A 13,530-nucleotide genomic window follows, 5' to 3' on the forward strand; every position below is an offset into this window, starting at 1 on the left:
TATTTCCTAGTTATTGCGCCATATGAATTTTGATGCTAAGAATCCCTGGTCCAGTCCATTCGAAGCCCACTCCACTTTCTGGTGCCTTTGCAGTCGTCTCCTTGCCTTTACAAAACCCTAGTTTCCTAAAAAATTCCTGGACGACCAGCCCTCACCACTCGAATGCTCACCGTTTGCTATCTGGGAACCTCCTCAATTTTCACATCACCATCCACTCTTTTTTGTCTTTGAACAATGGGATATAACCTCCTTCCAGCACTGGCAATCATGACTCCTTGAAGATTGAGCACAACTTTGTTGTCTTCCCCGAATTCACAATCTCCTGTGAGAAAAGGGGCGTCCTCGGACCATAATCTCCTACAACTCTTGTAAAAATCTCTGCGAGCCTCCCCTTCCTGACCTCCAAGAATGATGATCACATAACCCTCATCATTCAATCATTGACTTGTATAATTATTATATGCAATATATAAAATGCTAAAAATTAATAAACAACATCACATCTTCTTTGATTTTCTGCATTTATTTCTTATTTCCATCCAAAATTTATATATTTTGTTTATGACTTTCACATTCTCATAATTGCTGAACCTAAGACTGGAGTCATTGGTAATGATGAATGCGATAATGTTGCCTATGCTACCAATCTAGTGCTTCTCCATATGCTGTTCTCCATTAAAAATGATACCAATTAGGATTGGAAGTGCCCTAATATTTTCCATACTCAGGTAATTTGTTAGAAGCAGCTACGTTCTCTAATTAGAGGGCAGGCCTTGGATCAATGGTAAGGTTGCTCCTTTGTGACTGGCTGGTCACGGGTTCAAGTCCAAGGAAACAACCTCTTTGCATAAAAACAGGGGTAAGGCTGTGTACACTGTGATGACCCTTCCCTTACCCTTGGTGGGGAGCCTTGTGGCCTTGGTGCGCCCTTTTTGTCCTTTCTCGCTGTGTTCTCTAACTATTGATCTTGGTAGCTACAACAATGTAGTGGCCGCTCAGAAGTTGCATTTGAAGGGCGAGCCTCATACCCACCTAACAAAATCACTTGGCTCAGCAATACTGAAGGTGAATGATCGCTGCTTGCTTGCCTTCAAGATTAGGTTGTTGATAGAGTGTAGTGTGACATTTTCCCTCGTGAGATTTATCACGTTCATTTAGAGTGCCCATGGTATCACGAGGATGTTTTCCACAATGCTTGGAAAAATTCTTGTTCTCTCTCCATCAAAAACAAAATATACTATGTCTTCTTGTGATTTTCCAATTGCAAAGTTGAGGTCCTTATGAAGTATGTTGCCCGTTTTTCTGGTGATGGTATTCTTGGTCCTTTTCCCACCTCAACAATGTTGAGTTTTTCCTAGCTTGTAAGAGTTGATGTTGGTCATATGTCCTCATGGTTAGGTTTTCAACTGTTCAAGCCCATTTGGAGGCCTGGTCCCTTGGGCAAGAGGAGCAATTAAGTCACTTTTAGTGATTCGATGACTAGTTATTTTATCTTCTGGAATTATCTTTAGGGATTATTTTAAATATGGAGTGTTCAGGATTTTAAATGTAAGGATTTAGTTGTCACTTTAATATTTCTTATTTATTCTTGGTCTTTTTCCCACCTCAACAGTGTTGAGTTTTTCTTAGCACAGAAGCGTTAATGTTGGACAGATGTCCATATCTTGGTTAGATTTTCAACTGTTCAAGCCCATTTGGAGGCCTGGTCCCTTGGGCAAGAGGAGCAATTAAGTCACTTTAGTGATTCAATGAGTAGTTATTTTATCTTCTGGAATATCTTTAGGGATTATTTTAAATATGGAGTGTTCATGATTTTAAATGTAAGGGTTTAGTTGTAACTTTAATATTTCTTATTTTCTTATGAATACTGCTGATGTAATAGAGTTTAGGAAGGCTTGTGATTAATTGAAAATTGGGTTGAATGTGTGTTCCCCCTATCCATCTCCTTTTTTGATATAAGAATTTTTAATGAGTTAGGTAACAATCATGCCATGGAAAGCAAATTACATGACTTGGGAATGCTTGGGGATGTGGAGCCAAATGAAGATGCTGAAAGTAAAGATGACAAAGAGGCCTTTGACACAGATCAGGAGCAGGACTTCATAGTTAATGGTCAATCTGCTATTGATGCACAAGATGGTACAAGGTAATTTTGGAGTACATTCCTTGTTGATATTTTTGATCTTTTCATGTGGTTTATTGCTTGCGTCAGATAGATTTTAAATTGTAATATTAATATTCTAAGATTTTTGCATTCAGCCTGGTATTTTTTTTTCGGTTCTTGCTTCTACTTCTCATTACATTTCTTAAGAAGGATACTTTGTTCATCAATGTTCCTTGTATTTGATGGAAATTGTTGATTAAAATAAATCAGTGTCACTTTCAAGATTGTAAATTATCAATTAGAATTTTGAGGCTTTAAAAAATTGAAATTTCAATGTTTAATGCAAGATTTAAAACTAAAATATTATAACTAAACTATGTGAAGGACATGTATGTGATGTATAAGGTGCAATAATTGTAATATAAAAATCATAGAGAACATGTTCCATTAGTGTAAATGAAATCCATGAATCGGTTAAATATGATATATTATACAAATACAGATAATTTATACACAAATGGTCAAAAAAATGATGTAGCCAATATCTAAGTTTAATTTTTCATATAATTTGAAAAATCTGAAAGCCATTTTTATCCTTTTCTAGTAACCTTTAGTTTAAATAAAAAAAAATAAGATAAATTAAGGAGGAGATTTCAATTTGGATTTTGAACCTCAAATTCGAATTTATTGGAAATTTCATTTTGGAAAATTTTGGAAAATTTTGAGATTTTGTTAAAAAAATTTGGGTGATTCATGGAAATTTGGGTGGCGCAATTTTGAGGGTGGAGAGAGAGAGAGAGAGAGAGAGAGAGAGGGTCCTTGTAGTTAGCACTTTTATTGGAATTTTTCTTTAAAAGTAAGTCAAAGAATGCCTTTCATTTGGAGGGAGGGAGGGAGGGAAGAAGGGGGTGTTCTTTGAATGTAAGTTATAGAATGCTTTTCACTTGGAGAGGGGGAGGGAGGGAGGGAGAGAGAGGTGATGATTTTGCATATTACATTTTTGGATGAACAGGATATTTAAACCTTGATACTTCTTGTAAATTTTGACAATAGTTTTTCTTTTTGAGGTTTTTGATCTTGTCGGCAATTAGTAGAGATGGTTGCTCCTTTTGAGCCAGTTAGCAAATCACTTTTGTTAACGATAAACCATTATATAAGCATTTCATTGCAAATAATTGTTATGTGATGTAATGATGGTTGCAATGTTATTAATGGTATCAAATGGGGCCTTATGGGGTGATTATAATGTGACTGGTAGGGAGCTTTCCTATTCACGACAACAGAGGTTCTGCTTCTAATAGACTCAAAACTCAAGTTTTGCTTCCTTCCAATTCACAAGAGTAAAAGACCTACTTCAATATTTACAAAAAAAGCATAAAATTTCAAGTTCTAAGTTCAGTCTGCTAGATTTGGTGTAAAAAAAAGCATCCGAGTTGAAAATAAAGATTAATGTTCAGAAAAAGGTAGTGTTTTGCTTCCTTTCAATTTTTAATATGTTCAGTCAGATACAGTAAAATGTTTTTTCTAACCTAGACCTGCCCCAGCATAGGACTGAAAAGAAAGATAGGCTAAAAAATTGAGGTTGTATTTTTTGAGTCTACAAACATCAAAAGCATGCATAAGATGGCCCTCTCTTTTGTTCTCGCTAGGTTTCTTTGTTTGCTTTGATGGGTTTGTTGAGAATGAGGTATGGATTAAACCTCCACAAATAGTTGCGGATTGAATGGAAAACTTTCTATTTGCAACTGGAAAAGGTTGGGGATTTTGGACATCTGGAGAAGAGGTCTCACAATTGTAGCTGGTGGATAAGAACTGCTTTATCAGCTGCTACATGGGTATGCGAGTGTTTATCTTTGGTTATCTCAAGATTTGAGCTATTCATTCACTATAGGAAGTTTAGTAGGTTAGTATTAGGGTTGTGATAACATCTAATCAAAAGTGTAACTTTGTTGAGTTGGGTCTGCATTCAAATGGCAATGGTTAGTCAATTTATATCCCTAGAGGTCTGGATAGGGAGGGTTGATGAAAGGTTTATGCCAAAGTGCAGGCACTTGCGTGTTTGGATAAAACAAGCAAGCCACAAACAAAGGGTGTGGTGGAGCTGGAAGGAGGTAAGTAATATCTGGTGCTTTAGAGGTAGCGTAGTGCGAGTGGTGATATGGGAACTGTGGAGGTTCACAAATGTTGTGTGTTGGAGTGGCGGCAGCTGGTGGTTCAAGAGGTTTTGGAGAAGCTAGGGTTTGTGAAGGGAAGGGGGGTTTGGGTATGCAGTTAAAAGTGGAATGGGCTTGGAGTTGGTTGGACAATGGATTCTTAATGTTACATTCAATTTGGCCCATTTAGCCAGAATAAGCCATTTTTGCTTTGGGCCAGCCCATTACCCCCTGTTAGGTCGATCATTTTAAATTTCTAATGGTGGCTATGACCCATATTAAGGGCCTCAAGGGTGGGTGGTGGTCAAAATTGTGAGTCGTGGAGCTTTAAAGGGGGTAAGGCCCATTTGCAAACATTTGGTCGCAATGAAAGTAATCAGGCCCCGGATAAGATTTCTAAAACACAAGAGAAATTGTTTGGCCTGGAAGGAACTGCTTTAGCACTGGAAAATGGAAGATTATACATGCTTCTTTACAGGTGCTAGGGAGATTGGATGCTTCTTCTTTGCATATGCCAGGGAGAATGATGATTCTTCTTCACATATTTTGGGCTGCTCTGTTGCATCATCTTTGCTTGTCCATGTTGTTGTCCAAATCGAAATCAGGGGTCCAATGTACAAGTGGATAGGGCGTACAGATGAGCACATTTCAAGTCAGCAAATATCACAGCAGAATGGGAGTGTAGGTGAGGCTTGTGTGGTGGAGGGTTCTGAAAAGTACAAGCACAACAAGCCTAGTATCGGGCAAAGTGTGCAGGTGGGGGATAAATAGATTGATGGTATGCCTTCTATGGCGAGATATGTTAATGTAAATGGGCCTTGTGAGCTTTTTAGTGAGCCTAGATCAGGGGGAAGGAATGTTTTGAATATTGATGAGTTCTTGAGAAGTGTTTCTGTGGAGGATGGGATTTGAACAAGGTTTGAGGGAAGCAAGAACTACAGATAGAGGTAAATTTGGTTGCTGATCAGGTTGGAGACCAATATGGTGTAAGGTCTAGTGTCACAAAGGTGGGGATTGATGGGGTGACCAAAGCTTTGGATTCATGAGTGTCACTAATACCAAAGATATATACAGTATACTCTTTGGGAGTAGAAGGGTATGGAGGAAAGGAATTCCTCAGATGAGAGGCATAACAGTGCAGATCTGAAAGTAAATTTTTGAAAAGACAGTGATGGCAACTTCTATATTGAGGATATTTGAAATGGGTTGAAAATAGATTCAATAAGAAAGTTAGCAAGGAAAAACCTAAAAAAATGGGGTGGTGTATTTGATGATGAAGGTGCATTGGAAAGTGATTTTGATTGTGACGGAGGGTTACTTATAGAGGAGGTTCGTGATCAACTTGGATATGGATCAGAAACTTCTGTTCTATTGGGTGATATTTCCTGTAAGCCTTTATCAACTTGTGAAATGAAACTCTATTCTTTAGTTGTCTGGTTATAAATTCTGCAAGATTAGTAGGGTGTCCATAAGGTTTTACTATTCTTTTAGTAGCAATGTTGAGTTTTCAGTTTATATTAATTTGAATTCTTCTTGTATGTTATTTGCAGTTCTTTGACTTCTCATGGTCTACCTTCTATTAATAACTTTGAAAATCCCATATAGATTATAAACTGGATCAAATTGATTCCTGGGCATGCTAGTTTGATGTAGCCCATTTGATATCTTTGTATTCGAGAATCAACAAATTTAACTCCGCATTGTTAAAAAATTTCCAGTCTTCTTTTTCATCCCCTCTCGCACAAATCCCACTTTTTATAGGCCCAAAAATTCTTCACAAAATAATTTTTTCTGGTTGGTTGGTTTTGTAGTGAAAAGTATAGGGTTTAGTCACCTCCCCAACCATCTTGTAAACATTTTTTTTTTTCCCCAATGGATGGTTTAAAGGGAGTTTTTATTTTTGACAACGATGGAATTGGTGAGGAAAGAGACTAAAATGAGCACATTGAGGCTGGTATTTTTCCCCACGCTGGGGTCCGTCTTCGAGATTTGCTGGATAAATTGTTCATGGTGGCGGTCAAAGTAACTTTGAGAAGGGATAACAGGAATTGCTGAATTTGCAATGCTGTATCAGCTATGATGGAAAGGGATTGAGAAGGGGGTTTTCTTAATTAGCATTTGTATGATCTATTTTGGAGGTTGTGTAGTACAGTTTGAATTTATATTTTTGGTTCTCTTTTTGCTTTTATTTTTGAGGATTTCTTGTACTCTAGTGGTTGTATTCCCTTTTTCTCTTAATATAATTTTCTTTTTAACTGAAAACAAAATCAAAAGCATGACATAGTGTATAATATTTGTCAAAACTTAATTTCTTTTGTGTTTTATTCTTTATATTTTGGTAATTTGAAATTTTAGACACATTGTGGTTCATTCTGCACATTTTCATATGATAATATGATATGAAGTTTGAACTGTTAGTACATTTGCTCTCATACTCTGATCAAGGTGATTGCACTTGTGTGCGTGTGTCTGGATGTGAAAAAAAGGTAAGAATCCAAATAATCAATTCAAGCCTAATGGAAGGAGCTGGCTACTTATTTATCTATACTTATAAAGTATGATTGCTGTATGTGGGAAAAAATATCCTTATCTTTTAAAAATAGGACAAAGTAGTCCTTTTTGAAATTAAATTGAATCAAATTTAGATAAAAATTATAATATTATTAAAATTTTTATTCTTTCTAGGGCGTATCACCCACTTTCAGGCTTGTCATTCTAGTATTCCTCTCTATGTATATATTTTTTGTCTATCTTTAGAATTCTAGTAGTGGTTGTCAGAAATATTGATAATCATGAAAGATTTCTTATGGTGTGGGGTGCGGGAGAAGAGGGATCATATGGAGAGTTGGGAGTTAGTTTGTAGGTCTGAAAAGAGTGGGGTTCGGGTCTTGGTAGGTTGGTGTCTAAAAGCATTTGTTTAATGGGTAAATGGCCTAAATAGGAGTACTTTGGCACAAAGTTATCAAAAGTAAATTTAACTTGCAGGGAAATGGGTGAGACGCTAATGTGGGGTGGTTGTGTCTTTGGAAAGCCCTTGGAAGTGTATTTCATTACTAAATTTATTTTGGGTAACTGGGGCATTTGGTTTTGGGAAGACATTTGGTGGGTGATTTTATAGCTTTGCACTTCTTTTCCTCATTATCATGGGCTGTACTCTTTGCACAATAAACCTATTTCCTCCTATTCAATTGGGTTGGTTTCTCTTGGGATGTGGGTCTGTTAGATATAGGGCGGTGTTGGACATTACATCCTTACTATGTTTACAAGGAGGACTTTTTATGCACCATTTTTGTACTTTTCTGTTCAATAAAACCTCCCCTTTTTCTGTCAACACTAAAAAAAAAGAAAAGAAAACCTAACTTCAAAAAAATGAAATAAGATTAAAATTGTAGAGGGCTCTATATCCTCCGCTATGCTAGGTGCTCTGTTACCATGCTATAGTGTGTCACACCCGAGTTTTGCGTGCTTAAGATTTTGACACGTAATATCATAATTCTAATATTAATTATGTGGATTACTTTAAATGAAATCTTTTGTTTATTATGTGTCAAAATCTTAAGCATGCAAATTATGTTTACCATACACCCGGAGGAGTTGAGGTTGACTAAAAGTACCTTCCAATGTAAACAAAAAACTTGAAATTAAGAATAAGAAATGTTAAATTTTTTTGAAATTAGAAATATACCTGTTGGTTGACTACTGAAAAATAGTAGTTATAAAGATTTTGGTTAACTAATGACAATTTATGTTAATATTTATTTATTACCCTATGTTTGGGCAGACCTTGGATTTGGATTTGTATTTGTATTGGACTTGGGTAAGCTGTAATATAAAATTGTATTAAAATTTGTCGAAATCTACCAAACCCAAATCCAAGGTCCTAAATCCATCATTCCAAATGCAGCGTTAATACTGTAAGAAAATTCTATTAAAGGTATTGAATTCTACTGATGGATTTCCATTGCCTTTTTATAAATTAAACATTATTTCAACATTCTAGAAATCAAAAGCATGCCTCATAACAAACAATAAAAAGCCTTAATATTGTTCATAAAAAAAATTTCATACAAAAATTAAACCTTCCTTTTACACATACAAAAAGAATTAAAATCTAACTCTCACATATTCATTTGGATCGAGAAGAATTCAAGAATTTTCAAGGATTGAACATTTTTCTCCAGATATTATATTGTAAAGTTTATAAAAACAGAATTTCTTCTCTAAAATTTATGTGAAAAATTCTCCATATTTTAAAATTTTTAATTTTAAAATGTAATTTTAGTATTGTAGGCTGTAGTTATCATATTTAGTTACTGCAAAATTTCGAAGCACCAACACTTTATAATGGCATCATGCTGTTTTTATTGTCATATCTGTACTCTTAAAACTATGCAGATATTTTCCAACACGCATCTTACACTTTTATTATATTCACCAATTTAAAAATATACGTTTTATGTTTGATTTTCTTTCCTGACCTTTTCAGGTATTCCATTATCCAGAAGCATTTGACCAACACTTGCTTTTAATGTGTTTTAGACATAACTTTGCTTTGTAATAAGATGATCTTGTGCTCCATGTAATCCATACCATGATGTATCTGGAATTGTAGTAGTTAGCGAAACAAAACTACTTCTACAAACTAGTGAAGTAACTCTATCTCCTACTGTCCAAATATGAAAATATTTGTAAAATTAATATTAAAAGGGTGTAACTGGTCACAAAGGAGTAACCTTACAATTGATCTAAGGCCCGCCCTCAGTAAAATCAATTTTCATAGAATATCATAATTACAAAAAGAAGAAAACTGTTACTTTGGGTTTTTTTACAAAAACCACAAGGAACTTATTGACATTTTGAATGGAAGAAGTCTTATATAATTTTTATTATTATTTATAATTATGGAAAGGATATAAAAAGATGAATATGTTTTATTGTATATTTTTTTCACTAAAAATACTATATGAATATTGAAATTTAATATTTGTCATACATATCATATTTAAATACAATATTATATAATTTTAATTAGCATGTCTTTATAATATCGGTATCCTATATTTTAAGGTTTTTTATCTCTCTATAATTGTATTATTTCATAGTAATGCCCTTTGTCAGTACACACATTTTAGAGTTCTAAAGAAAATATAAAATTTCTATAATAACTTTTGAGTGTTTGGCTGTTTGTATTATGAACTTAATTACGACCACATCTTACTAATTTATTTTAAAAATGTCGAAATTATTTTATATATTTTATTGTTATCTAAACATAAATTGAGATTATTCATTTATAACCACGTGCAATGCACATGATATATTTACTAGTTGTAAGAAAGATCACATTCCAACAAAGTTGTCAAAATGAGCTTTCCCTGCAACTCTGCTCTTTGAGTGGGCGGCATATATTGCTTGTCTCCTTTTTTTTTTGATCAGTAAAGGTAAATATATTGATCAAAATCGTATATGTACAAATACGTGGGGCATACCCAGGATATATCAAACTTGCAGATCAAAATCAACAAGAGGCAGGACCATCAGATCTACCTATCTAACCATCATGGTATCTCAAAATTACAGAACAAACAAAAGCATTCAGATATCATAAAACATATTAAATTTATCAAAAATTGCTCTGTAAGTGTACCTTTTTATCACTTCAATCAGCTCCGAGGAAGAAATCATCATACCTTTGAACTTCCTCCTGTTCCTGAAGTGCCATATAAAATGCACAGTAGCAGCCAAGCACACCTTCTTCCCAATAGATTGAATCCCCGTACCTCTTGCTTCCTTATGCAACCATTTCAGTGCAGATTTCAAAGTGGACATTACCCTTGTTATACCCAGCCAGTCCCTGATCTGATCCCATACCCCTTTAGTGAAGCAGCATGAGAAGAATAGATGTTCATTGGTCTCCAACTCTGAATTACAGAGCACACATTCCCGGTTGATGTCTTCCCCTATGATTTTATCACTTGTTAATAATTTCCCTTTAACTCCCATCCATAAAGTGAACGCATGTTTTGGGATACTGCCACAATTTCAAGCCTCTTTATGCCACACAACAGTCCTCCCCTTGCTTCTCCAATAATCATAGGCCAATGATGAAGAAATCTGCCCATCTACCACCCACTGGTTTAGAAGGATCTCAGCTGCCCTGGTATCCCCACAATTCTGCTTTAAATGATTCTTTAGTTCCACCAGTTTTTTAAATAAAGGGGAAACATCATGCCTAGCCTCCACTTCCCAGAAGTTTGAGTCCCTTAAGTATGTTTGATGAATCCATTTGGACCAAAGAGAATCCTTCTTACTTTGTATATTCCATAAAGGTCGAGTAAGTAGAGCTTTATTCTAAGCATTCAAATAAAAAATCCCCAAACCCCCTTCCTTTTTCAGTTGACATAGCTCTTTCCAAGCAACCTGGGGCTTCTTCTTTCCTCCCCATAAGAATGATCTACACAATCTCACCTCATGTTCCAGGACAGATTTTTGAATTGGAAAAATAGCTAACCAAAAGCATTCAACTCCCTGTATAACAGAATTTACCAGCTCCAATTTACCCGCATAGGAAATTGTCTCCTTGATTGTATGCAAAAACGATAATAGTCTTTCCTGGACAACATGCAACACTAGTGCACAAAGGTCTCATGTCATATAGGCGGTCTGGGGAGGCATGGTGTTTGCAGCCTTATCTCCTCAATTAGAGAGGCTATGTTCTTGACTTGAACCTCTGGCCTTTTGGTGACGCCCTTATGATTGGGTCAAGGCTCTCCCTCAAATTTGTGAAATAGCATTTTTCAGTGTTGGTTTTAATTTGTGGAATAGCATTTTCTCCTGTTGCTTGTGTCACACTAATACATTCTTACAGAAATCTGCTGGCATGTATAAAAGCGCCGTGGGCCTTGAAGGTGTTATTAAGGGTCTGAATGTTTAGGAAAGGACCTTTTATCATAGTATGTTAAAAATTTAAAATCATGTCTTCTATGCATTTTTATTTCCAAGGTAGGGGGGGGGGGGTGGTTAAAAAATTTCTACTAATGATATCTCTAGAATTTTTCAAAAAATTGCAGAACTTCATCATTTCTGAAGATCAAACTTCTAGGAGTATAGTTTTTTGCATTTGTTTTTCGGTTGCATATGAATCTTGAAAATATTTTGTGATTTTGCAAGGGTTTAAGACAGCTAGGTTCCCCAAAACTGTACTTTTATTTAATAATTTTTTTTTGATCTGTAATTTATTTTTATAACACACAAAATTTTGAATTTGGTAGGGACTTCCTACTCACAAATTTTGAGTAGATATCTTGTCCATTTGAAGTATATCGTCCTTTTGAAATCATTTAGTTGTCTCTTTTTTATTCTTCAAGCTTATCATCCCCTGAAAGCTGAAACTTTGATGCTATTTATTTCTTTTCCCTTTTCCTTTTCTTCTAATTTATTTATTTATTTTTGGGGTTTTGGGGGGGGGGGGGGGTTGTCAAGCAGTTCATTTTATGATCACCTTGAGCACAAGTTATTAGAGGGAGAGGTTGACAACCTAACAAAACGGAAATGCAAATATAGATGGGAGAAGCCTGCTCATTTCATGTCAAATTGCAAGTGGATGGGGGCTGGGGACTGTTTTTTGAAGGTATGTCTGACCTGTTTGCATTGGTTAAATGATAAGTTTCATGTTATAACGAATATACTTCTAATGTAATAATGTTAGTGTACTTACATTGAAGATGCATTTATTCTAATTTTCTTGATAAAAAAAGAAGGGATTTCATTAAAAACAAAGAATGTACAAAAAGGAGAATAATAGATGCTTTGATGAATAAAAGATAAGAACAAAAGGAATAAAACAATCAAAACAACAATGCATGCCAATCCTGCTCTTAGTCTGAAAAGCACACTTGTTTTAAAACAACTAGGTGCAAAAGACCAAAGCAAGACGGTGAAATGAATCCTATCCCACCAAAGGGTCCTCTTTTTTACCTGTAAAAATATTTTCATTATATTTATCTTATATACATAAAAAATATATTTATTGTATCATGATTAAATTTTTCAATATAGAATTGTTATTTTCTGATCTTGCTATTTTAATTTATATTATTAGTTAGTATATTTTTAAGTTAACTAATGAAAAATAAATTTTATTTAAGAATATATAGAAATATAATATTATATATGTTATTCTGTTATGAGTGAGTTTTGCTTGTTTTATTATATATTATTTTATTGCTTAATAATTTTCCTTTTGTGTTATTTTTCAATTTATTTTCTACACAAATTTGATTGCAATCCCTGGTTTCATTACATGAAACAAATGAAATTGGAGTGACTTAGTAGACTAGATTCCATATGCTAGCCAAACATGGGAATCACTTTGTTCATTCCCTTCCACTACATTCCTACCTCGGTTCCATTCTTGTTTTGATTCTGTTATAGTGAATTGAACATCACATTAATTCCTATGGACCTGGCTTGCAACTTTTGAGTCTGTCACAAGCAGCTGCTTAAGGTTAAAGACCATTCTGGTTAACCTTTCAACTTGGCCTACTCTATTTTCATGAGGAATAAAAATAGGGTTATGTTATGAAGAATAAAAAATAAGGTTATGTTCTAGTTTTTGTACTCTCATTAGAATTGATGGTTTACTTGAACTTGCAATATATTTAGAAACTTTAGTATCCTTGTAGAATTTGATTTCAATTTTGCAGGATGATAACTGTGATTCTGATTATGGTCTCAAGCCAAAATTGTCTAAGCACTGGTTGGATGTCTATGAAAAATCTGGAGGCAAGGATTTTCATTCTTCCAAGCAGAGATTGTTCTTCTCGCTTTGTAAGTGAGGCTGTTCAAATTGATGTTGATTATATTTTTATTTTTCTGATTATGATGTCTTAGCCATGACATTTGCCAGTTACAGTTATTGTTTTGTGTCTTTATGGAGATGTTTCAAGGGAACATAGTGTCTGCACTTTTTGCTTCGTTGATAACTAACAAGCAAGATAAATTTTCTTTGTTCTGATTGTTACTATTGTCATTTATTTATTTATTTTTTATTGTTTTTCTGTGGTAATGTTTCTTGAGGGCTTAGTTATATGTTAATTTTTCTTTTTTTTGTGGCCAGTGGAGTTACATATTTTAGTTTAATTTTGAAAGCATTATCTAATGACTTGTCAAAGCTGCAAAATGTTAGTGAAGGTTTGGCAAAAGGAAAAGCTAATTATATCTTTTGACAAGGAGTTCATTTGATACCTTCCTAAGAAGAATTGATATTTCATG

At 34.5% G+C, this 13,530-nt stretch overlaps 1 protein-coding gene across 1 annotated transcript in view; it reads left to right on the top strand.

Annotated features, from left to right (window-relative positions):
• LOC131163454 (protein NUCLEOLAR FACTOR 1-like) overlaps positions 1 to 13,530 on the top strand; it is a 65,689-nt gene that overhangs the window by 13,686 nt on the left and 38,473 nt on the right. The window contains exons 6-8 of the mRNA XM_058120043.1: positions 1,978 to 2,146; positions 11,743 to 11,887; positions 12,963 to 13,086. Coding sequence (XP_057976026.1) covers positions 1,978 to 2,146; positions 11,743 to 11,887; positions 12,963 to 13,086 — 438 coding nt within the window. The remainder of the gene's footprint in view (positions 1 to 1,977; positions 2,147 to 11,742; positions 11,888 to 12,962; positions 13,087 to 13,530) is intronic.

This window comes from Malania oleifera, chromosome 9, assembly GCF_029873635.1.
Source record: "Malania oleifera isolate guangnan ecotype guangnan chromosome 9, ASM2987363v1, whole genome shotgun sequence".
Lineage (NCBI taxonomy): Eukaryota > Viridiplantae > Streptophyta > Magnoliopsida > Santalales > Ximeniaceae > Malania > Malania oleifera.